Consider the following 27,569-nt stretch of genomic DNA (forward strand, 5'->3'; position numbering starts at 1 on the left):
GCACAACGTAACGCATAGATGAAATTTTAAGATCACTTTGAATAATCGAGTCAAGAATTAATTTCGAATTGTTTATTGCTCTATATGCGACTCTATATTAAGTAATAAAAAAATGAAACCTTGTGCTATTGTGCATGTTACCATAATTACATTGTTAACGTTAGTGTTGCTGAATTTGAAATGTTGTGGATGTGAAACTGTGAATGATATAATGACATCTTTAGCGGATGCTATTAATATTACAAATGTAATACCGGAAGAAGAATTTGAACATTCTAAGACGGTTATTTTATTATGTCGCAGTAACGGTAAAGAACACTTGTTTATGTTTTGGCAGCTACCAAAGGACGATTTGATCGTTGGACCGTCAAACAACTTCGACACATATAAATATGATTACGAGATTTTGTCTGGAAATTTAACAATTCGAGTGAGTATCGAATATAGAACGGGGCCTACTTTTATGAATTGAAATGATAACTAAAATATTAACTATACTTTTAAACAATATATATCTATAGCTAAAATCATCTAGATCACTTATCTAGATTACACTTTTCCAACTTTTTATTTTATTTTTAATTTAAATATGATTTAGATGATACGCAAGAATTTCTCAGGGCTACTACTCATTGAAACAAATAAAAAATGAAACTCCGTTATTTGTAATTGAAAATGGCTAAGGCTACAATACCTATATTTTAATACAACATTATGTACCTAATTGCTTTAATTTCAAAATCACTTTTTATTTTACAAGTAATTACTCAGCTCGCCCAAACGTACATGAACTTCAAAATTTACTGGATTCATAAACACCTGCGGCACATTTTTTTAAAACAATAAATTGCAAAAACCTTAAATGTTTCCCCCAAGATCGCCTAAATTAAATCTACCGCGACACATATGTAATTTACTCTTAAACACTTGTATGGTTGAATATTCATTTGGCGTTCCCACCTGCACCTTGGTAAGACACCCACTTTGCCGCCATTAAACAAAACACATGTTTCGACGTAAACTAACATAAGTGCTATATACCAGCAAATAACATTTTTACAAAAGCATAAAATCGAAACTCCCTAATACATATGGCTATTTATTTTATTTTATTTATTTTATCAAACATGAATTATTTTTATCAACAAGATAATAAAAATGAATATTTTTTTATCCTGTAGATAATTTTAATTCTTCTATTTATACTTATCTACAAGATAAATTTAAATAGTTTATCATTAAGATAATTTTAAATAGGCAAAATAAAATTATCTACAAGATAAAAAATATTCATTTTTATTATCTTGTTGATAAAAATAATTCATATTTGATAAAATAAAATATTTATTTTTATATTAATGATACTTTTAAATCATTCATTTTTTTATCTTGTTGATAATTTTAAATAGCAAAATTTAAATTATCAACAAGATAAATTTAATTCTTCCGCCATTTCGATTATCTTAGATAATTTTAAATGGCCACCTTTGCAAGTCATAGCGAGATGGAAATACGCTGCTTTATAGGGAAAAAGAGAGAAAGGCAGCGCACGGCACCATTTAATTTTATCTCAGATAATATTAAATGGCTGAAATAGCCATTTACAATTATCTCTGATAATTTTAAATGGCGGAATGGAAGTAAAATTATCAAGATAAAAATAATTATTTTTTCATTATCGACAAGATAAAAAAAATGATTTGAAATTATCATTAAGATTAAAATAATTATTTAATTTTATCATTAAGATAATAGAAATTCGGGCAAAACTTTACTTTAAGATTATAGTAACGGGCGATCAAAAATGAGTTGCTGTCGAGTCGCCTTTGGAAGTTCAGGTTTTTCCATGTAAACAAAAATTTGAAAGGCGATTCGACAGCAACTCATTTTTGATCGCATAGTATTGTTGCACATTAAATGTTAAAACGACGTTCCATATATCCATGCATTTTTTTTTAAAGAAAAAGGAATTTATTTGTTACTCAGTTGTAAACGTTGATTAACAAGACAAAACGCAAACGGGTAAACGTCATGTTTAAACGCTACTGACTTGTAAAACTGACAGCTGACCTGTAAAAATTTTACAAGTTAGTAATCTAGTCATTTCATTGGCCAGAATTAATGCGAAGTCTCTGTTACATGGATAACATGATATTTTAGACATTTCTTCGAGATCAATTTAAGAACTAATTATTTACGTTTACTATTGTTTGCAAATGAGTAACAAATAAAATATTGTACATTATACGCCAGGTAATAGTTTTTACTGGCTCTAGGAGATGACAGGCTCGCCTAACGGCTCGCTAGTCAACTTCTCCTATCGCCAGTCAAAACTCACTTACCTGTCTAATAATGTAAAATACTACGAGTATTACACGATGATCCTATGCGTCAAAAGACTAGCTAATTCCGAATTTATATAAACTCACAATAAATAGAATAGGTATCTTTAATCTACTTACTCAAAATTGTTTATTTTCAGCGAATATCCTTTGAAGAAGAAGGAATTTATCATTGCGTTTCAAAAGGAGTAGTAAGTAACGACATAAATGTTCAACCTATTCTGGTGAAAATAAAAACAGATTCTGGTGCTTCTGGTAAAACCGGAGAGGTAAGTAATCATTTTAGAAGTACAATGCCTTTATTAACGATACTTTATTATTGATAGCTCACTTACTTCCGAGTCGTTGTGGTTCTCTGCACTCTTTTGGTTTTATCAGGGTTGGTATACATCGTTTACAGGCTTATTAAAAGGAGACACAAAAAGGAAACGCTTTTAGGTAGGTAGACATTTGACACAATATGTACCTACTTACTGGGAGTTACCTAGGCAGTTACTTACCAGTTTAAAAACCTTAAGTTTCCCAGTATGTTAAAACTGTCTTACTTCTGAAGGAACCCCATTTCAAACCCCATAGAACTTGGTTACACACTTTTCAGTTTTCGGCACACTTCGACCAGGACTGCTCTGGTAACCAAACCCAGTCTTCAGTTACAAGACCTGTATTCTCCTACCAGACCAGACCACATTTTTTGGTTTGTTTATTAAGGATCCTCAGATCCTTTATAGTTTTGTATTGTCGTCCGTCCGTCTGTCCGTGTGCGCTCGAACTCTTTTTAAAAGTGGCCGATTGTATGTTGAAATTTGATGTACGGGTATTTTCGACATTAAGGACGGACGCTATCGATTTTCAGGAAGCTGGTTCAACAGGAACAAAAGTTATAGGACTTTGCATGAATCGAGATCAGGAAAAACTGCGCGCTCAATATAATAGAATCCAACTAATTTGATTCCCTGTCATCTATCGAGTTCAGACTTTCGCTAGATTATTCCCTATTTCTACCCTTATATGATGTGTAACAATTCAATATAACTCTTCTCTGTGGTCATAGGTCTGAACTAACCACCGATTGTAATTTGTAAATCAAAAATTGAAAAACATCTATCTAGAATAGCGAGGGGGAAGTTTAACCGAAAATTTGCCTCAGTTTTAGGATTTACAAAGGATACCGTCGACTAAGTCACTGCCTAACAGACAGAGCGTAATGTGCTGAAGTGCAAATTTTCTTCATCTAGCTCTAGCAGTATGTTCCCAAGTTTCTATTGTCGTCTACTTATCTCTTCAAAGATTGGGTGATCAGAAAGTCAACTACTTCTTCCATTAGATTCTGATATAATTTCCCTGCTAAATTGCAATGATTTGATTCCCAAGAATGCCTGCCCAAACACGTACTTTCTGCGGAAATTGGGTGCGATATTATTCTCGAAACAAGTGTGGATTTTTGTTATCCCAGTACCTATATGTTTGTATACAAATCCATTCAAGAAGAAAGTAGCCGATGTTTTGTAAAAAATTAGGATCTTCATTAATTCTTTGAGACATTAGCCGTCTTCGCCCAGTTCGTCTAAAACTTTGTATGGAAAAAGATCGTTTTCAGAATTTTGTGAACTGGCTGGTGTAAATACACATTAGGTACTCAATTTTGTAACCGTTGAAATTGATGACGTAGGATTTGCAGCAAATTGGCCGAACACTTCAATTGCGCAGACTTCATCCAAAATTCTCGGCTGTGTAACTTTTTTTTATTCCACACGGCTTCCGTGTCCTGGAACGTCGTCCGAGTCCTTTTTGAATTCGGTAGCTTTTATAGCTCTGCCACCTGAACCTTAAGAAACACCTTGGTCATGCTGATGAATATGCGGAATGTCAACTTTTTTATTTACCTACTGAGATATTTTTTTGAAATTTTAATTTGTAGTAAAGGCAAACATATCGCATAAATGCTAACTTTCTTATGTATGAAGATATTTCTTTGACATTTTAACCATAGCCGCTTCTAGTAAAGAAAACCATAACGCGCAAAGCTATAATTATGGTCTTTGGGGATGTACTAAATACATGGAAAATGCGCTAAAGTTACTCGTCTTAGGGCGAAACCTTACTTGTTAAATTCTCACGTCTCACTTTTTCAACCAAAAAATGCACGTTTTCAAACTATTTTACTCGAATCATTCAAAAAGGATTGAACAAATCATTTTTAGTTAAAATGTAACTTATAAAACAAAATTAATAAAGAATGGCATGGGTTTATCGCCAAAATTGACAGTTTTCACAATTAAAATGACCAAAACGATGCATTTTACACGGAAAACTCATAGAACATCATAGATAAACCTTTATTTTTAGCGCATTTTCCAACGAAGTTGGGTTGCGCTATTGCAGCCACTTTCTCTGTTCGCCCGTCTGTCCGAGGCCTTAACTACTCCTACAGTTTTCAAGATATTAAGTTCGTTCTTTTTGCATTCGGTAGCGTATAGCTCTAGCACCTGAGCCAAAGAAAATCTTTAAAATTAAACTGCGCATGCGCAGATTGCGCAATATCAACTTCCTTATTTACCTATTAATATATTTTGTTGAAATTTTAACCACTGATACTTCTGGCACAGATAAAATATTATCTGTGCTTCTGGTGAAGGCAAATATATCGCATACTAGCTGACCCGACAGACATAGTCCTCTTTCTTAGCTATGAATACCTATTCAATTCGGACTGAAATAAATAATAACAAAAAAATTGCTGTGGCTTTGTTTTAAATCGGTTCAACTGTTTAGCCAGAAAAGAGATTTTGACACACTTGCCACAAAATCTCCCCATCTCTCCCCAAAATAATAAAAAATAAACGCTCTCACTTCTATAGTTGCTTTTGGTGATTCAGAGCGAGCAATGTTCCTTTTTTTTGCGCCAAATGCCGTAATTTGAAAGCAATTATTGTATTTCAGGATATGAATAAAAAAATGTATAGAATCTGGCCCATTTCCGGAAACCAAGGAATGTCGTGGTACCCATGGCATCAATTTCACTTGGCCACTGGCGCAACATAATCCACGGGCTTCAGTAGCCTTGCAATGTGGACACACAAAGTTCTTTGGTCTAATAGCAACGATTTAATGTAAACTGTAATCGATTGCTCGATAGGGATTAAAGGGGATATTTCTGCGTTGTTCATATCGATTTCGTTAACTTTGTTTCGCGCTTCGCTTTGCTCGGCAATATGATTTACTCATATACCGGGTGGAGCACGGTAAGTAGTAACATGGGGATTTAACATGGGGGAAATTAGTTTTATGCAATATCCTGCCTTCCTGTACATTTTACAGAAAAAACTGTAGAGTGTAAAGTTGTTCAGAATTCAAAGGTGCATACAAAACTTTACATGTTTTATTAAGCTTTTGGTATACCCGCAAATTTAAAAATAAATTTCAACATTTCTGTTATTAGTACCAATTCATAAAACAACAAAAGTCATGGTTATTTTAAAATTTGCGGGTATACCAAAAGCATAATGAAACATGTAAAAACAGTTTTGTATGTATAAAATTCAACTGAAAATAGAAATTGACTCCCTTAGTGTTTCTGTATAACTATGTATACCACATGTTTAGTCTGTCAACATTTACCAAAAATGGAAATTAGGTATACCAAACTTTTAATATAAAATGCGTGATTGCCGTGAAATAACTTCGAAACTTCTCAAAAAACTTACTGAAATCTGGATAAACTATCCGATCCATTGAGTTAGAAAACTAATGGAGGGAATATAATGGTAGAGGGGGTAAGAATTTTTGTAGACGGAAGTTGCCACAGATAGAGGCCACTCGCGTGGATAGGTTCCCGTGAAGGTACATTTTGGCCGACATTATTTGACATGAAAACGCGGGTCCTGTCACTGTCAGTTTTCCACCAAATTCAAATTTTATTAAATTTGCCATTTTAAAGTACCTAATAATTTCGGATCGGTTTGTGCTCTCGTTTATAACTAACTGCCGCCATAGAGTAAATAATTATTTACTCTATGCTGCCGCATAGTGTTTTTATCACACGCAATTTTGTGAATTGAGAATGATTAGCTGCGTATCATGCAAAATTTCTCATAAAGGGAAGAAACAGGGCATTTCCTTTCATAGTTTATGTTTCTTAGTTTTCCAAACGAACCAGTACTTCGAGCAAAATGATTACCTAACATTTGTAAATATATCTCAAGAACAGCTCTCGAAATTTACTTTTGTGCTCACAACGCTTCATTGACTGTGATTTCGACCAAAGGTTGCACCGGAAAATGTTCATCAAAGATCTCGTCAAATATGCAGTAAGTACTATCAAAACTTGTAATGAACCTGAGACCAACCAATCAATTGTAGCTATTGATCAACACAGTGAATTTAATGGGAGTTGTCAAGTTGTAGTGGCTATAGTAAACTGGCCTTAATTATACTAATGGAACACATCGATGTATATTTAGATTTGTAATCAATGATTATATTAAATCTGCATACTTTCCCATCCTTGTCTATTTTGTTTACTTTACCACGAGCACATATTTTACTCCTTCTATACGTTTTTTTTTGTTATTATTCCTATTAGTGGAAAGAAAATTATATCTCTACGCCACTGAAGTGAGACGCTAATGATAACGGAAGTGGTGTGGTCTCGGGTGTGGTACTTTAATCACAGTTAGAGGCCACGTTTGGTTCCCGTGGTCTACGTCTGGCCAAGCATTTGATTCCCTCCATTACTTTTCTAACTCAATGATCCGATCGAATTGACAGCACACTATGATATAATTTAATTTTTTGACGGATATATTATGCCGATCGATGTAGCTGTTAAAGCAATTGCCGTCGCACCGTCAAACGCGCGATGTGTAATAGTCGATAAGTTTTCTCCAATTTTCGAATTTTCTGCGTTTTCTTAGTTTTTCTTCCCGTAAGAACCTTCTACACAATATTAGAAAACTTAAAAAAAAAAGATGAATGGAATCGGTCAAGTGGTTCTGAAGTTATTGCGTGACCAGAAGAAAGAGGGGTTCATTTTTATATATAGAGATAGTAAAAATCAGTTGTGCGCATGCGCAGACTGCGCAATGGCAACTTTCTTATTTATGAAGGTATTTCTTTGAAATTTTAACCAAAGATGATTTTAATGTAAGCAAGGTATCACATATTGTAAACATCAGGTTAAGGCGCGAAAAATTAACTGTTATTTATCGAGATATCTTTTTGAAATTTTAATCTCAGATGTTGCTGTTAAAGGCTAACATAACTGATATTGCAAAAATTAGATGTGCGCATGCGCAGCCAGTGCTAACTTCTTTATTTATCTTATCAAGATATTTCTGTGAAATTTTAACCATATATGCCTCTAGTAAAGAAATCCACACCGCACATAGGTATGGCCTTTTGGGAAGTACTGATCATTTATGGAAAATGCGCTGAAGTTACTCGTCTTATGGCGAAAACCTTTTTGCTTGTTTTTATAGAAGTCCCTTTCAAAACTAAGCGAGTTATGAGGAAATATTTATTTTATTTTTTTAATTTTTGGCGTTTATTTTTAATTGGGCGGAGTTTCAGGCAAGGATGTTCTACTAAGCCAACTCACTATACATTTACAAATATCCATGCCCGAACTCGGATTTGAACCAGAGACCCTCAGTTCTGCAGTCCAGCTTTTACTCCAACGCGCCACATGGGAGGGAAAATGATGTTGGTCTCTATTTTTTTCGGCGACAAAAAAATGAAAATCCCCTAATAACCATCCCAATCTATATAAACAAAAATGAATGTTTGTCTGTCTGTCTCTCTCTTATGCCTGGCTAAACCGTTCATCCGGTTGCGATCAAACTTTGCGGAATGGTTGGATACCAAGGTTACTGATTTAGTAAAACACTTCTATAAATTCCCATGGGAACGGGAAAAACGGCGTTTCCCAAAACACAATGATATCGCTTAAAGTTTTGAAAAAAACTAATTTTAAATTGTAAAAAAGGCACAGAAATTGGAGGGTGTTCCGACCATAACAATAATTATTGTATTACTATATTTACAATCGTATTAGTTTTGGCACAGATCTGCACATACAGGGTGATTCCTATAGTACCTGCCACCGTTTGGGAGCGTGTAGGTGGTGCGTAGGGGAGTATTTTGATATAGGACACTTGGGGTCGGAAATCTAAAATAAGGGTGCCAGAGCCAAATTTACCTTCTGGAATTTCGCGCCTGTAGGTAGGCAACCCAACCGGCCGGCGGTGCACACGGAGCGATCTCAGGCGGCGATGTGTGGCTGACACTTGATCAGAATTTTGTTTAAACCCACGAAATCCCGTCTGCAACGACGCGTATCAAGTGAATAAACACTATGGCAATAGTATAATAATAGTTGGCTAGATGTAGGAAGTGCATTGAGAACAACGGTGGCCACGTTGAACACTTGTAAACGTTATTGCTTTTGACTGTCGTTTTCCCTCCTTCCCTCCCATGTCGCTTCCTCGCGCTAACTCGCTCTGCATCGCTCCGCGCGAAACGTCGGTCGGTTGGGTTGCCTACATACAGGCGTGAAATTCCAGAAGATAAATTTGGTTCTGGCGCCCTTATTTTAGATTTCCGACCCCAAGTGTCCTATATCAAAATACTCCCCTAGGCACCCCCTATACGCTCCCAAACGGTGGCAGGTACTATAGGAATCACCTTGTATATGTATGTGTAGATCTGTGGTTTTGGTCATTCGTCGAAATATAATATTCATAATCTGTTCATAATAACTTATATTAACAATGCGATGTGTATTTTTAGAATCCGTCGACGATGAGAGTTACTATGGGAGATATGAAACACCGCCACGCACTTCGAGGCAGTTCGATAACATTGAATTTAAGCGAATCGATGAATTAGAAGATGATGCAATTGAACTTCCAAAAATTAGTATAGATTTTGAGGACATTTTACAGAATGCATCAAAATAGTTGCTTTCAATTATAATGTTATCGTTTTTGAGGTTGTTATATACCTATAGTGTATATTTACCCACATATGTAGGTAATAGATAGACCATTGTATATATTGTAAATAGGCCACTAAATTAGTATAATACGCTACAAATCCTAGGGTACCGCTCACTAGAGCGTAGCGCGGCGACGCGTCGCAAAGCGTAGCGGAACGATCCGTATTTAGTTTTAAATGAGAGATGCGCAAACTTGTCGGAAGACCAGCGATCGCCAGCGCAACGAAGCGACCTTTTTCTGTTTCTTCGCATAAAGCGGAAATTATAAACACATCTTCCCCGTCAGAGGAGAATTGTTAAATGAAGATTAGGATCATGGATGACAGAGTGCCGCTCCGCGTCGCTTCGGTGCAGCGCGATAGGTACGGAAATGCGCTACCGTGCGCTCTAGTAAGCGGTGCCCTTTATTCTCGTCATAGAAAATCAGAAATATATTTTTTCTCCAACCACCTGAATAAGACGCTATTTTGTGACAGTGTTCGGTACCTAAAATTGACGTTTTGCGGATTAATCGCTTTCACCATGGCAACTGTACAAAAAGTGGATACTTTTGGTCCTAGTACCAAAAAGAAATTGACCTTGAAAGTTGGCCAATTAAAAAATTACAATCACGGAGATATGTCACATTGACATCGTTTTACATTGCAGGTTGTAAGATATTTCTATACATACAAATCAAATATTTTTGCAGATTCAATGCAAATAATGATGTTACCTATACGTATGGTCGTATGTACATGTATTGAAAATGATTTACGCTCGCTATTTTTATTTAAAACATGTGTAACGTAATTTACATATTCCGTGAACGTAATTTTAATACGTAGACAACCCGCCGTCGCGCGTAACGCCATCTACTTCAGACCCATTGCACTATTATCTGTCATTTTGAATTCAAAATTTGAAAAAGTTAATTGCATTTAATTTTAATTAAAAAACTGTATGGTAAGTTTTTTATTTCAATACAAAATATAACAATATTAATTGTGTATACAATAAAATGACTGAAACTGATAGCGACATGGATTGCACTCCGTCAGAGATTATAGAAACGGCAGAACATGCTACCTCAAGATTTGCTCCCTACAAAGTCGCGAGAGGTGAGAAGTAAGAGGTAAAAACGAATAGGTTATAAGTTAACCTAAAAACTAGAGTGGCATGACACGTGAGGAAAAGAAAGCAGAAGTTCTTATACTATAGTAGTGAAACTGTAACTGAATCTAAATTGGAATATAATTTGAAGTAAAGGGGGTTGGAGAAAAAATTTTATGTTTTATTCGTACAAAAAATGCGTTTTCGGGACTCGGAAGGTTGCTGGACTCCGCTAACGCGTCGTCCAGCAACTATCTTCCTCGTCCCGAAAACTGACATTTTTTGTACTAATGAAACAAATAACTATTTACACTACAATTAATATAGTCCTGAAATTAAAAATCACTTTCAGATGCATCATGCACAATAGTTTTGTATCATTATTTTGCACCATTACAAATATAATAATATACCTACCTAACATCCTAACAAAAACTGCTAGAAGGAAAATAATGAAACAAAGTGAAAGTGTGAATTGGGACTAATTCATAATCTTAACAAATGTATTTTATTTAAAAATTATGTACACATTAACATCAGTAATATGGGTCACTAAACCCCTACGCATAGTTTCAGTATCAAAAACCATGACACAATACAAACTTTTGGAACACAAAATGACTAACAGTAATACCTACTTCGTTTCATTTACCTACGTTTCAAATCTTCTGTTGTTCGTTCTTCTTTTCCTTTTTTTGACTTTTCGGACAATTAAAAAGGTTACGACACCAAGAATGGCTACAAATACAACTCCCACAATCACCCAAATAGTCGAGTTTGAAATGCCGGCATGTTTACTATTCGCATCTACTAAACCAGAAGGTGCCGTTGCAGGTTGTGAAATATTTTGCGCCTCCAAATTACTAACTGTGTTAGTTGTATCCGTAGCTAACGTCTCAGACTCTGTGGTCAAAGAGATGTCGCTGGGTATGAAATCGAAAGGCGCTTCTTTCAAGTATGTTTTTAGTGGGTTGAAATAGTTCAAGAGTGAGTCTGATGAGATTTCGCTAATGCCATAGTGAAAATCAACCAACTCCGCCCAATCTCTATTGGGCCTGTCTTTTATAAATGTGCTAAAAGAAGCAAATACCTATCGACCTGAAGAACGTGCAATTACGGTGTTAGCCTTACCGAAAATTTTTTGCACTTTTAATGCGATTTACAATGTTCTCATGGTCTTCATAATAGCTAAACCGTTCCAGTAGCTGAAACTGCAGAAAAATTCCAAGGAATTTGCTATAAAGTGTGTTTATGAAATTGCGATTTATCCACTCGATTATTTACCTCAGATAAGGTTTATTAAGTGATATGAAGTGATCGCCTAGAAAATCGGCTTCAGTGTTTGAATTTCCTTGCACGCCCTGCCACTTTTTCCTATTACTCCACCAACCTTGTATAAAATTATCTTGTTGATTGTCTAAGTGGTGTAATCTCGTAACGTCGCTAAGTAAATAATATGGTAATTTAGGTAACGTCCTTATAGCTGTAAGTAATAAAGCAGCATTTTTACGCTCAGTCTCGTCACCAAAGCTAGTCCAGGCGTCTTTAGGTACAAAGCCATTTGCGGGAAGGTTATCGAGTGCTATCATTGATCCCAATCCTTGCAAAGCTTCGTCGACAGCCGAGAATCTTAAATCGCGCCGAGCCAACGACGAATAGTCTTGATTTCTTAACGCGATGTTTATGGCGGCGTCGTGAATATCCATATATGACGATAAATCCACTTTGGCGCAAGTTACAGCTCTAAAAATTCCATTTCAAACAAGTTAACAATAAACACTTCACTTACTCCGTATACTTTTCTGCGCAATTACTAAATAGATGTAATTCACAGTTAGAGTGATTAAAGATGCTTTTCTTCCAAAACTGTTTACCCAAGGATCCCAATCTTAATTCCCTTGTGCTCGTTTCGGCTAAACGAAATATTTGCTCTACAGACTGGGGAAGAATTTTATTATATTCATTTAATATAAATAATAAACACTCGACATACTTGCCCCTTTAGCGCTTCCTCAATTTCTTTATATAACTGAGGATGAGGCAAAATTATGTTAGCAATAGCACTCCAGTCTGTTCCAAAATTTGACCCTAAAAGTTTTGTGGGTTATGAAAAATTCTCAAACAGAAAAAAGTAAAAGTTACTTTTCGTAATGGCATACCAAAAATACGACGTTATGAGTTTTTTTTTGCAAAAGGCAGATAGGGTTAAATTAGCTATTCAATTAATCCATTATTGTAAAAATTCTTAAGCAGCAAATTAGATCAAAAATTAACTCGAATTGTTAAGGTAACTAGACAAGCGCTGTGCGCAAGTCAGGTTTTTGGAAATTATTCTTCACTTTGAAGTCGTAGAGATAAACTCGATTACAGTACGCTCAGTAGTCTAAAATAAAATAGTGTGAACTAATCGTTAAACTGCGAAGCAATTTCTTAATGTAGGAAAAGAGACGGAGACTTATGGCGATTTCTTACGGAAACCACGAGTATGTGCATTTACCTATTTCAGAGCAGGGAAACCGAAATAGAGAAGAAAAAAGTTATAGAACATAATTTGTAGACTATATTTAAAAAAAAACTCCGACATCTTCAACCGTAAACGGTTTAAGATAAGAATATACCGATCACGGAGTATTTTGTGGAAAATTACAGGGTCTATCATTTTCCCAAAAAAATGTCTTTGGCTCGTGTCATTTTTAAAAAGTTTAAAAATAAACCGATACAACGAAATATCGAAGGATCCTCAGTATTACAATAACTTTTAACGATAATTTATTTTAATGTTACAAAATACATCAAATTCATGTCTTGGCTATTGAGATAATGCTCTTAATCTTGTTTTGATCAAAATCCATGTGGTCGCCAAAAATAGATCAAATTCATGTTTTGATCATTGAGATAATGCTCTTGGTCTTTTTCCCAACGTTCTTAGTGCATAAATAACGATTTTGACATGTTTTGATCAAAATTCATGTGGTCGCCAAAAATAGATCAAATTCATGTTTTGGTCATTGAGATGATGCTCTTAGTCTTTTGCCCAACGATGTTGGTGCATAAATAACGATTTTGACATGTTTTGATCAAAATCCATGTGGTCGCCAGAAATGCATCAAATTTATGTCTTGAGCATTGAGATAATGCCCCTAGTCTTTTTCTCGACGATCTTGGTGCATAAATAACGATTTTGATTATTTTGATCAAAACCCATAATATGGCAATAATTTAACATTTTTGAATCACACACATGCGGTTATCAAATGTGCACGTGATGTACTCTTGCTGCATCAAGATAATGCGTTTGAAACTCTAAATTCATGTATAAAGTGTAATTTTTGCTACATTTTGCTCTAAAACTTTCGACCTATACCACAGAGAAGAGTTATATTAAAGTATTACACATCTAAGAGTCATAGGGAATATTCTAGCGGAAGTCCCAACCCGATACATGACCTAGGGAATGAAATATGTTGATTTCTATTATATTGAGCCCGTAGTTTTTCCTGTTCCCGATTCACTCGAACTCCTATAACTTTTGTTCCTATTGAACCAGCTTCCTGAAAATCAATAGCGTCCGTCCTTAATGTCCAAAGAACCCGTACACCAAATTTCAACTCAATCGGCCACTTTTAAAAAGAGTTAGAGCGCACACGGACGGACGGACGGACGGACGACAATACAAAACTATAAAGGATCTGAGGATCCTTAATAAATAAATGAATAACGATTTCGACATGTTTTGATCAAAATCCATGTGGTCCCTAAAAATGCATAACATTCATGCCTTGGGCATTAAGATAATGGCTCTTGGTCATTTTTCCAACCATCTTGGTGAATAAATAACGATTTTGACATGTTTTGATCAAATGCCACATGGTGGACAAAAATGATCAAATTCATGTTTTGATCATTGAGATAATGCTCTTGGTCTTTTTTCCAACGATCTAGGTGCATAAATAACGATTTTGACATATTTTGATCAAATGCCACATGGTCGACAAAAATTGATCAAATTCATGATCATTGAGATAATGCTGTTGGTCTTTTTTCCAACGATCTAGGTGCATAAATAACGATTTTGACATATTTTGATCAAAATCTATGTGGTCGCCAGAAATAGATCAATTGCATGTTTTGGTCATTGAGATAATGCTCTTGGTCTTTTTCTCAACGATCTTGGTGCATAAATAACGATTTTGACATGTTTTGATCAAAATCCATGTGGTCGATAAAAATAGATCAAATTCATGTTTAGGTCATTGAGATAATGCTCTTGATCTTTTTCCCAACGATCTTGGTGCATAAATAACGATTTTGACATGTTTTGATCAAAATCCATGTGGTGACCAGAAATGCATCAAATTTGTGTCTTGAGCATTGAGATAATGCGTCAAGTCTTTTTCTCAACGATCTTGGTCCATAAATAACGATTTTGACATGTTTTGATCAAAATCCACGTGGTCGCCAAAAATGGATCAAATTCATATCTTGGGTATTGAGATAAAGCCCCTAGTCTTTTTCCCAATGATCTTGGTGCACAAATAACGATTTTGACATATTTTGATCAAAAAACCATGTGACCTCAGAAAAATAATTTAACATTTTTTAATCACACACATGCGGTTATCAAATGTGCACGTGATATACTCTTTCAGCATCAAGATAATGCGTTTGAAAACCTTTAAAACTCCAAATTCATGTGTAAAAAATAATCTTGAGTACATTATGCTCTAAAACTTTTGACCTAGACCACAGAGACGAGTTATATTGAATTGTTACACATCTAAGAGTCATAGGGAATAATCTAGCGAAAGTCCGAACTCGATACATGAGCTAGGGAATGAAATATTTTGATTTCTATTATATTGAGTCTGCAGTTTTTCCTGTTCCCGATTCACTTGAAGCCCTCTAACTTTTGTTCCTGTTGAACCAGCTTCCCGAAAATCAATAGCGACCGTCCTTAATGTACAAAGTACCCGTATACCAAATTTCAACACAATCGGCCACTTTTAAAAAGAGTTAGAGCGCACACGGACGGACGGACGGACGGACGGACGACAATACAAAACTATAAAGGATCTGAGGATCCTTAATAATGTGTGGTTTTGCATTACATTGGCCATGAACGGCATTCACTTTGCGTTTATACGAAAGGTAAAGGGTCCTTACTTACATACACCATCACTCATATTTAACGTGTGGTCCGCTGCTCGCTTTGAACTGCTTATTGTGCATTTGATCAATGACTATAGTTATTCAGATCATCAGAACATATAATTTCTCATTTGTTTTTAAGGTCATTATTGAGTGTCTGCCACTCGGGCCAGCGCCAGCGTGTGAACGTTTTCTGTAATTTCTATAAAAGAAGAAAAATGCAAAGACACCGACACGCTATTTACAATGGTAGGTACCATTACCCACATACCCTTCAAACGTGACCACTAATGGTCTGACTGACACGTACTGGTACTTGGTAGGTACGTATGAGAGCGTAGGACCACGCAATAATGATTTTTCTTACTCGACCGAAAATTGTTAAAACCACCAAGGCAGAACGTACAAGCGGAAGTTAGCGGTGAGCGCCAACCAAAGCAACCACGAAAATAACCATTCAGCACGTTTTCGCTAAGTCATAGTACCAAAATCTGTGATAGTACTAAAGAAGATCTTCCCATGAGATCGTTTCGACATCGATTAATTGAGAAACCAATCATTATCGGATCCCACACTAAACAAGCCAGAACACAAAGTTGGGCGCTGAGGATTACCCGATTACGTGAAGCTGATATTAGATGGCGTGAGAAGAACTGATGGTATCAAGACCTGAAGAGGAGTAGGATTCCAGACAATTGGCATACGCAAGGCTACTACAACTGAAAAAGAAATTTGTAAAGGACAACAAACTGGAGGAAGGTTACAAGAAGTTTATAGATCTACAGCTGGGACACATGAAACTAGCCACCAATCCGAGAAACAGGATATACATTCCGCACCAGGCAGTCATGAAGCTAGGAGTCCAGTACATAAGGTGAGAGTAGTATTTGACATATCGGCTAAAAGCGCTAATGGAAAAAGTGTAAATAAGATTGTTGATGAAGGACTGCATAAACGATTGAGTGATTACTTATTGGAAAATAATGAAATGATTGAACAGTTATTATTATTTTTTTTTAATTTATTTTTTATTTTTTAATTTTTAATTTTTTAATTTTTTAATTTTTATTTTTTGAAACCTTGTTGAAGGGCTGCATAAATGTTTGAGTGATTGCTTATTGGAAAATAATGAAATGATTGAGACCCAAACAGTTTTTATTATTTTTTTATTTTTTTTTATTTTTTCTTTTTTTCTTTTTTATTTTTAATTTTTATTTTTTGAAACTTTGTTGATGAAGGACTCCATAAATGTTTGAGTGATTGCTTATTGGAAAATAATGAAATGATTGAGACTCAAACAGTTCTTATTATTTAGATAAATAAATTAATAAATTATTATTTAAATAAACTTGAAAAAATTAAAAAAAACTGTCGCGAGTCTCAATCATTTCATTATTTTCGAATACATATGTAAATAAGATGTCAGATCAAATGGAACAAGGAGGACTATCGGTATCACACTATACTATGGAGATCTACGTCAAGAGAACAAATTACCATTATCTCGCAGTAAGAACTTTATAGCAACTAGCCCAAGATAGAGAAGCAACCACCCAGTAACATTGGAGGATTACTACGTGAATGATATGGTAACTGAAAATTGAAACCATGGTGTAAGATTCTATTCTTACACTATGCTGAAACTGTAGGTATCGTCGTCAGATGATCTAAGTAACCTTCAACAGAGATTTGAATGGAAGCAGAAGTGGCCACTGGAGCAGAGACAGAAGCACATACAGCAGGGGATGGCATGGAGTTCGCATCGCAATAGTTCCGAATGAATATGGAGATCTATAAATTAAAGGGCCATGGGTTTCTCTGTGCGTCATGACGGTTATAATGGCTTGAGAAAATTACTGGCGCTAGTCGGGCGGGCGTTAGCGAACGATAATACAATCTTAATGGTTTTACGTGCCCAAAACAGATAGGCCAGGATGGGACAGAATGATATCGTGCAAGTCGATGGGAAACACTAAATTGACAGTATTAAACGGCCGTGAGTTTATAGTTGATGGTTGTTGAGCGCACATGATTCGTGGAGATGAACAAATCCGATTCGTTCACGATTAAAGATGGTTGCCATTTTTGGGGGCCTACTAATAACCTAGGGATTCGTCGAGGAGGAAGAGAATTAGGGCATTCATTTTGAGCCGTCGTAGAGTTCATTGCGGGTAACCAAGGGATAAGCATTCGGTGTCGGGCCACCAGGTCCTCAAGTCGAAGATAATAGTTTTTTTCGGGCACTAAGCGTTAAGGGCATTGGATTTTAGACCGCGAGAACGTTACATGCGTGGTCCAAGAGAATAAATTGTATTTCGGGAATTAAGCGTTAAGCAGTTAGCTGAAAACTAATTATTTCGTGTGGCTCGCGTATTCCGCTAAGTTCCTGATGGAATATCAGTGTAGAACCAGAAACCGAAATTAATTGCGGTGCAATGTAATCATTTCGCTAATCGAGTTACTCATTGCCATAAAATTGTTAAAAAGAAATGATGTGTGTAAACCAAAACGCTGCGATAAAACGTGCGTGAAAATTCAGTAACGTTCAATAGGTAAATTCATCGTGCGTTTTGCTTGAACCTCTCCAAAAAGGATTATTGTGACAGTTAGGGGAAAATTGATGCTCGCGGACGTTTTCCGATGGATAGATTAAAAGCTAGAGTGACAGTTTTGAATCCTGTAAAAATCTCCCTATTAAAGTGGCCTGGAACAATTTCAATCGGTGGCTGTTTGAATTTGGAATAAGTTTATATTGTGACGGCAGACAGTAAATACAGACAGTCCAATTGCCGCGAAAATGCAGCAGATGCGTCAATCTCCAAGAGAATCCTGAAAACGTTAGAGGCCTTAGGTATATCCAAGTTCCGGCATCATTGATTAATTTGGAAGGTATCACCCCTACACAAAGGGCCGTAGTTTGATTATTCTGACAAGGTGGTCTTGTACAATCTCCAAAAATTACCTCTAATTTTCCAAAAGTTTCTTGTATTGATGGTGCCCTTTTTTATTTTCTGAACAATTTCCCAAAATTACCATCCCAAAATCTAGAAAGACTTTTTGAAGATTCGAATAAAATCCAATCGCAATTCTTGGAAATAGTCCAAATTTGCATGAAATTTTCTGGATACACTCTTTATGTAAACGGTCGAGCAGCATCGGAATAAACAGAAAACGTGGAAAAATATTCGCATTAAAAATTTTTTTTTAAATATTCCACAGATAAATTTGGATTCGTTATTTGTATCTTTAATAATCGACATCGGAAGTTGTTTCGCACCCCCGTGCGCCATCTTGGGGCCTAGTTCCGAAACCAAACATTTATTAAGCATTTCATATTTGTCATAGGTATAGGTATATTTCATTTTCCTTCAGCGATCGATTCGGAGGAACACCCACATCAACATTTTCAGCTAAGGCTGATGATGGGAGGTGTTACCCCCCAAATCGACCGCTGACTTCGAAGACAGTAAAAATCTTACCTAGTAAATATACTGGAATTGAGGTGTAATTATCAGCTATCTTATAATACTTTTGAATACGAATCCTCACAAATTCGTGCAACATATTGTACAAAGGCTCCACTTCTTTCCATAGTCGCGCGGCGTGTCGATAGCCATCTTTATACTCGCATAGCATCTCCCAATAGCTCTCCACAGAACCTTCATCTTTTAACAGAAAACAGTTAACAAAAAATAACACCTAATTTCTTACCATTTGGCGGATACGCTTTGTGCAGCAAGCTAACAACGGGTAAATATGCACTACTATGGGAACTATACATATTTTGATGCCCTGACCACAAATTGGATAATGCGGCGACGTTTCTTCGTGATTTCAAGCCTTGAATATATCCTTAAACATGCTTCAGTAAATGCTATGCAACGTAAAGAAATGCGTTATACAAATGCACAATACTTATGGCATTCTCATATACCTTCCTTGTGAACACCAGCACTTATGGACAAATTTTGAATTGAATTCGCAAAGTCAATTAGCTGTAGGAAAAATTATTAAATCAACAATTTCAGATCACCCTTTTACCGTATTAAAGTCTGCTTCCGGCAAGAGAAAATCTCCAGATCTTGTTAAGAGCGTCCAGTTCCGCATAGAATCTAATGGGATGTTTTTCATTTCGCGATTCGTGCTCGATTGCAATTTTAAAAGTTTGCCGCGACGTTTTTCCACTTGAATCTATGATACAATTTATAATTGTACGTACGTATATAATTACCCACCTTTGTGTTTTGTGACATTGGGTTTAGAAGGAAATCCTTAGAGGTCTGTGCTATTTCATCGTATGCATCCATTAAATCATAATCGGCCAACTCGAGCTCAACAACAACGCTTTCTTCTTCATTTTGCTCATCAAATCCATAGCATATACAAATCATAAGTAATAAGCATAACTGGTGTATATTCATTTGAGCTGTAAATTACGTGTCCAGTTACTGAGAAATCGTTTAATCTAGAAGATTTAAAGCTTTTTTGAAACCCTCCTTTCATGTTTTAGGTAAACTGATCTGTTAGATAGTGTTTATGAGAATACATTTATAATGCAGATTTACCAGCAGGCTAACTAGAACCTGAAGCCTAGGGTGGCAAATTTGGCTTAAAAATTGTCTTACAGAAATAAAAAACAAACATTACAATATCATTGAATAAATAATGGTACTATGTATTATTCATGGTGAACTTTTTTTTCATTTTCACTATGGCCGGAATGTCGTAAAGCGTTTAGAGATACAATGCAAACTTATGCAGAATTTTATACTTAAATCCAAGCTTAAAGCTAATTACAACCTTCCCTTTAAAAAAAAAAACAAAAAATGTCATTTTCGAGAACGCGCTGGCGTTCATTTATTTTCGAAGATTTCACAAAATAATTTTCCGCTCTTGAGCGTTTTTTCCGTTCCCGAGCGTTTTTTCTGCCCCCGAGCGCTTTTTCCGCTCACGAGCACGTTTCCCGAGCGCTCGTGATAAACCGTTCGAGCCTAGGTTCGAGCACTTTTAGGAACTTTCGGAACTTTGCAAAACAGCTCGATGCTCGCGAGCATTTTTGAGACAATTAGAGCGCTCGTTGCTCGAGCGGTTTTTTAGAACGCTCGACCCAGTTCTGGCGTTTGATTTGTTTTTTTAAGTATATATAGCCCATATGTATACCTTTAATAAAAATTCCCGGTAGGTATATAACACCCTATATCATTATATTTGATAGTGCGTCATGAAAACAAGAAATTCTCAACGCAAGTAATTAAATGGCAAATTCGACGATAAAAGCAATCGTGTCGACCTTTGATTACAAAATACACTTATACCTATTCAAAGGTGTCGAATAATTCCGCTCAATGAAACGTCGGTAAGTCAGTATCGGCGCTTGAATACAAATAATGGATTTACTTAACAAGAATAAGTGTTGCCAAAGAGTAACCATAATTTACTCTTTGGTGTTACATATTGGGTTCGGAATATCCATATTTTTTGAAATTGTGAATTATGTTAACAAACGGGGCAGTAAGTAATTATTATCGCTATTTTTTAGAGTGTCCACTTTTAGACGATTTTAAAATTCAAATCTACATTCATTTCTGGCATCAAAAATGCTAACAATTTTAAAACTAAAGATTTTGACATTATTTTTGTTTGCTAATTTTGAATAATCGCAGCAGTCCTGGAAACTTTTTCAAGACTTTCATCGGCCACTGAAAAATTCCATAGATGTTAAGGATTCGATTATAGAAAAAAGCACTCTCTTAAGTTTAAGAGATAGGTACGAATTGAATTTTCGAAAGGACCCTTGCATCTCCAGACTTTTAGAGAATTAAAATTGACATATATGTCAAAATCTGGATTGTGTTGAATTCAGAATAAAATGGCGTGTTTATTATAAAAATAGAAAATGGTATGTTTCTATAAAAAAAAATAAGATGGTGCCAACTTCCGGTATTTACTGAAGCGCATCTTGAAATTATTTTATTTCAATTTGCAATGCCCCGGCATTAGATGCCTGTATTACTGCTTTCTATTTATTAAGTGCGTGAAGCTCTGGTGCAGTTCGTTCGGAGCAGCTCATTTTGCAAATTGTTCATTTTGCACACATTTGAATTGATATTCGCAGTACGTAAATAACCACAAAAGTGTTTCAAGCCCCAAGCAAATAGGATGATGCGTGAGGGGACAAGGGAAATCCAATTTCGGGCGCGTCATAGGCATCGTGTACGGACAAGCTTTTACAGCTCCTCTTTCACTCAAATGGAAAGCAGTAAATGGACAGCTAGGTATACAGGCTGTTTTATATATTGATCCGGCTTCAGGATACTTTTATCTAATAAATAGGCACAGGTTATTGAGGCTTATTATAATTTTATTAACTTGGACATTCTTGACATTCTCTTCAGTCATAGAGTAATTACTCTATGCCTATACCTAACATCAAAGGCTTTCAAGTTATTCAAGATTTTTCAAAATGTTTGACGTTTGACTGCTTTTCTTTAGTGCCCTGTACCTATGGCTCCGTTGACTTGAATTTAAAAAGTTTTTTAAAATCAACAATACTGACGTGATTCTACATGCGAATGATTTAAATTTTGATCGCCCTTCTACAGTGTTTTAACATTAATGGTCAATTTTAATATTTCAAACCTTAAAAATTTGGTTTTTTCAAATGAAACCTGCTTTATTTTTTTGCACTTTCAAATTTGGAAAAAATTCTACGTAGATCAATTATTAAATTCCCTATACCTATCTGTTATGGTCGAGGTTATTGTTTTCGTTTTATTTAAAATTTTCTCTTATTGTGGCCGTTATATGCATAATTTTCTTAGGAGGCCTTGAAATAAACGCGTTAGTAGATGCCATTGTAGCATCCGCGAAAACATTACCTGGGGAAAGCTACTAGTTTCAATTTGACGGAGCGCCGGCTCATTCTAGAGCGGGCGGATAAAATATTAATAATTTGCAGTGTCCCGCGCAGATACCACCCGCCGAAGAAATTTTTTTATCGCAACCATAGAGTAACGCAACCCACAAAAGTTACTGTCTTCACATTTCCGTCCGTATGTAAATCGTTCCGGGTTATAGCTCAGTCCCTAGAACTCGTCAGGGGTTACCATATTGGCATATTCCCTTTGTCGATACCAACTACCGACGTCCCGTTCACTCGCAATTCACGTTTGATGTTTTGACTCCACCATCAGTAAGATCTAGCAGTAAGATCTAGAGTGAGATCTTATCGGGGGTTACCATATTCTCTTTGTCGGTACACAGTTCCGACGTCCGGTTTACTCGCAATTCGCATTTTGGCGGAACCCGACAATATTTTTCATTGTATTTATACTTGGTGCGTTTGCCTTAGACCTGTAATTTTAATAATAATTTTCTGAAGAAGTAATAGAAATAGAAATGAAGATGTTTTTCGATAACCCGAAATTCATTAGTAGAGGGCCCTCTAAGGCCTCGGTCCGCCCCTGACTACACGGCCCCGATAGGCACCTGTACACACTCCTAGTGTTTTTACAAGCGTTCTTCTACGGGCGCGCATTTACTGCCAGCCAGCCAGCCAAAGTAACATTAAAAGCAACCTTTTTACAAATAAATTTGCAAAAATGCGCTAAAAATAACCTATTATTAAATCCACCTTTCCTCCTACAACATTTTCACCACTTAAAGTGGTTGAAGATTTCTATCTCTACTTTTGTTAATTTTTGCGCATTTTCCAACGAAGTTGGGTGCGCTATTGCAGCCACTTTCTCTGTCCGTCCGTCTGTCCGAGGCCTTAAATACTCCTACAGTTTTCAAGATATTTAGTTCGTTCCTTTTGCATTCGGTAGCGTATCGCTCTGGCACCTGAGTCAAGGAAAATCTTGACGATTGAGCTGCGCATGCGCAGGCTGCGCAATGTTAACTTTTTTATTTATTAATATATTTTGTTGAAATTTTAATCACAGATACTTGTAGTAAAGGCAAATATATCGCATATAGTAAAAATCAGTTGTGCGCATGTGCAGACTGCGCAATGCCAACTTTCTTATTTATGGAGATATTTCTTTGAAATTTTAACCAAAGATGCTTGTAGTAACAGCAAACATATTGCATATTGTAAATATCAGATTAATAAGCGCTTGCGCAGGACGCGCAATATCAACTGCGCAGGACGCGCAATATCAACTGCGCAGTAAGTGTCAACTTCCTTATTTATGAAGATATTTGTTTAAAATTTTAACCATATATACCTCTAGTAATGAAAAACATAGCGCACATAGGTATGGCCTTTGGGGAAGTATTGATCAATTTATGGAAAATGCGCCTTAGGGCGAAAACCTTTTTACTTGTTTAGCTCTTGCCCCCCTCTGTGAAAGTGAAAGGTACCGTCTTGTAATAAAGTTTCTTTTATAAAACAAATTCCTCTTGCTCTGAAAATTCCTTAGCTATGATCATACACCTACTAACTAAATGTATATTCAAGGATTTTGCAAAATGATTTATTAGATATTTGGGCTTTTAGAACTGTAAAAATGCCAATTTAAAATATACAGCGATTATTATACCTATACAAGTACAACCACGATACACTTACTGTATCGTATACGTACAGCTTATTCGCTTATTCACAAATTGTTAAATTACTCGTTACCTGCGGTAAATCTACTTAAATTGTTGTATGTAGGTAAGTATAATTAAAGTTTTTTCTATAAAAATAATGACAATGAATTATGAAACAATTATACAAAAAAAGTGTCTGGACAATGACAAAAAAATGTAAACGTATAATTTTTAGAATTATATAATCTTTATCACTTAAAAGAAATAACATTACATCATATAGGTACATGTTTTTGTGAAAGAAGGTTAATTTGTAAAACATTGAAGTTATACTCGTGTTGCAATTAAAAAGGAAAAAATTTAAAATAATTTGGGGAAAAGCCCCATAATTCATTAAACATTTTAAACATTTTTTAATGAGTATCATATTTTGTGGCTTTTGACACCTTCATACTGCTATAGTACTGATTAATTATAGAAGGAATTTCCCATCCCCTTTAATTACAAGATTTTAGAATTATTTGAAATACAATAAAGTCTGGTGATGCGAAACGTAAACCGGATATCAGAGAGGTAAATACGTTGCCGATTATAATGAATGAAGGTGGGTAAACAGAATAAAGTTACTGCCGGTGATCCACATAGGAAATTATCACTATAGGTAGTTTATTACCTGATTACTTTTCTATTAATTACACTTCAAATAGCATAAATACTTACATTACAACCGCCACACACGAAACTTGAGCACTGCGACAAGGTACGGGTAGATATTAACGCGTACCCGCTGTTTCAATTGAATGACATAAATCGTGGAAGATATTAAATAAAAACAACACGCCGGCTTAGTCTTATCGGTGTACCTATATTTGCCTCTCACGTCATTACCTTTAAAAGAGCATGTATATGTACATACTAAAATAGCGCAAATACGAATCTATTTTGTCAGTATTTAACGCTAAATTACATAACGTTCTTAGTAGGTATAGGACATTGCACCAAATTAAACTACTTCAAGACCTTGACCATTTACTACCTAAAACTGAATCACTGAATGATTATTACCATTTCCCGACCAATAATAATTATTTAAAGTGGATACTATATACACAGCATGTTCATATTATATATATTGTCCGTAAACTGGAGTAGTCAGTACACTACAAAATAACAATGCTCTCATTTCGTATGATAGCATGCCGGTTTTTAGCGCATTTTTGCAAATTTATTTGTATAAAGTAGCTTTTAATCTCACTTTGGCTGGCTGGCTGGCAGCAAATGTGGGCGCGTAGAAGAACTCTTGTAGAAAGGCAACGGGTGTACATGTATCTACAAGGCCGTGTAATTTGTCAACCTTAGGGACAGGGCTACATGATGTGGGGTTGGCGGCATCTGGGCGTCATCCTGGAGCGTAGTTTACTAACGTTAAGGTTTTTCAGTTTTTTCCTATCTTCTACTACAGTTTTGGTCCGATTCTTTTCAAATTGGTGTCGTCGGAAAGATGTAAACGCGCACAACTCCTGCGGATTTTGTTTTTTGTCATAGGGGCGAAATTAACGACCTTTTTCAAGGCGCACGCCATTTCTACCTCTATGCAACTGTTTGATCAGCAGTCAATCTTAATTTATAAGTTCGTGATACTTACTTACGTAAAGAATATTGCGATATTTATTTTTTAGACGACTTGATTCGAAAATGACACATATCAATATTGTAGCCTACCTTAGAAAGTTAACAATTGAACATACTGATGTGGATATGAAATTTATCATGCACGGTGCGTGTCGCGTGATAAGAGTTAGTGAGGTTGTTTTTAAAAGTCAGGTAGAAATTCAGTTTGATGGAAGCTTTACTGGGTTGTCAAATAATAATCAGTTTCATATAAATTTATTTCGGTTCATTATGCATCAAATTGAAGGACACATTAGTAAAGGATTAGTTATTGAAACTGATGAATTTGGATTCTGGAAACTCAGCCACAGTTGTCTCTGATGTAAAAGTTGAGCTAGGCGGCAACATTTGATTATAAGAGTCATCTCCAGGAAGATTTTCAGACGAGTTTCATATAGCTGTAATTATTTTACCAGCCACCTTCATTTTGTGCCCAATAGACTCTTGTATGTATCCCTCTGCAACTGAAGTGACGTTTAAGATCTTCCATACTGCCACCTGCATCCATAAAAATTGTAGACGATGATCGTCTCAAGCAGTGACCTGTGAATGCAGCAGGATCTTCCAAACCCAAATAGGTTTTGGTATACCACCAATTTTGTTAATCCCCACAGGTTGGTTTGTGCATTTGGAGTTCTGATAGTTTAAAAACAGCCGACGTTTCCGTCGTGGGTGGCCGAAGAACTGCGTATTTTCGATATATTTTGTAAAATTCGTCAATTATTGTAAAAACACGCTCTTTTTGGTTTTTGTGACCGGTAGTTTTACAATAAGTGCTGATCCTGCATCCTTGATATAATCAACTGTAAGTTGAACCAGTTCGTGTCGTCTCACAGCGCCGCTAATTCCAAACGCCAAAATTACCTTATACAATAAGAGCCAATTTAATTAAAATGGAGAGTTTGATCACAAATACTTACTTTTTGTAACAAATATTTGTCGTCTGGAGCTTCAGTTATGCATTTGTTTATTGGTTTATAACCATGCGCCTTTCGTTTCAGAAAAGCTTTCAGTTTAGGATAAGTACCTACATTGACATTCTGATGAACAATAAGTGTACTTCTTAGCATAGAAAACTGCGTCCATAAAAAGTATTGGGGCTAATTTTAAAGTGTTGTGTGGTAATATCGAGGATTAACTAATAAAATAAACGGACGATATTAAAAAGTACAAAATGTCTTTTTATGTCTTACTAACCTATCATAGCACATTTTATATCTGTGATACGCGGGCATAAAGTACCACTTTATGCCCTAGGGCATTAAGTATCACCATAGTAACTCATTTATACTTAATGAGAAAACAAACAAATTTTTGCAGGTCATTGAAAATTAGAAACGTCAATTATTAATTGCCAATACCTACTAAATCACAAGATTGGCCTTGTTTCGTATAGTTTCTGGAACTTCTTGCTCATTCACGATGAATTGAATTATTTAAAATTACGTTTGACGTTTGGATGGTTTCAGTCACATTCACAAATTCAAACCACGCATACTCAATCAAACATAATGAATTATTTTGTAAACGAATTTTGACGAAGAAAACTATTTGTAAAACATAAAATTGTGTATGTACCACGGGCATAAACTGATGTTTATACTCTCGGGCGACTAAAAAGCTCTCGGGCCATAGGCCCTTCCAAGCGCTGGCAACATGAGTTACTGACCGATTTACGTGATTTTAATTATATTTAGATACAGCATGTTCCCTTAGGGGTGATATTCAATACAAGTATGCAGAACTACATTTTGAATTTATAATTGAACTTATTGCAGCACACT

At 35.7% G+C, this 27,569-nt stretch overlaps 2 protein-coding genes across 3 annotated transcripts; one reads left to right on the forward strand and one right to left on the reverse strand.

Annotated features, from left to right (window-relative positions):
* Positions 1 to 9,326, forward strand: LOC116163732. The gene is made up of 4 exons (XM_031477824.1): positions 1 to 430; positions 2,483 to 2,611; positions 2,669 to 2,780; positions 9,129 to 9,326. The coding sequence occupies exons 1-4, from the start codon at positions 113 to 115 to the stop codon at positions 9,296 to 9,298; spliced, it is 729 nt and encodes a 242-aa protein (XP_031333684.1). The 5' UTR covers positions 1 to 112; the 3' UTR covers positions 9,299 to 9,326.
* A 1,591-nt stretch (positions 9,327 to 10,917) lies between these two features.
* Positions 10,918 to 25,120, reverse strand: LOC116163731 (angiotensin-converting enzyme-like). Of its 2 annotated transcripts, XM_031477822.1 has the most exons (11): positions 24,835 to 25,120; positions 19,812 to 20,002; positions 19,618 to 19,767; positions 19,511 to 19,571; positions 19,288 to 19,428; positions 19,056 to 19,241; positions 12,422 to 12,516; positions 12,218 to 12,366; positions 11,713 to 12,171; positions 11,560 to 11,664; positions 10,918 to 11,501 (listed from the first exon to the last, which is right to left on the reverse strand). In XM_031477822.1, exons 2-11 carry the CDS (start codon positions 19,995 to 19,997, stop codon positions 11,081 to 11,083), a joined length of 1,953 nt encoding a protein of 650 aa, XP_031333682.1. In that variant the 5' UTR covers positions 19,998 to 20,002; positions 24,835 to 25,120; the 3' UTR covers positions 10,918 to 11,080. The 2 variants fall into 2 exon arrangements, with proteins under 2 accessions (XP_031333682.1, XP_031333683.1); XM_031477823.1 differs by lacking the exon at positions 24,835 to 25,120 and having other exon boundaries at positions 19,812 to 20,020.
* Between the last annotated feature and the right edge of the window lie 2,449 nt (positions 25,121 to 27,569).

The sequence above is a fragment of the Photinus pyralis genome, unplaced genomic scaffold (assembly GCF_008802855.1).
Source record: "Photinus pyralis isolate 1611_PpyrPB1 unplaced genomic scaffold, Ppyr1.3 Ppyr1.4_LG2, whole genome shotgun sequence".
In the NCBI taxonomy this organism is placed as follows: Eukaryota; Metazoa; Arthropoda; class Insecta; order Coleoptera; family Lampyridae; genus Photinus; species Photinus pyralis.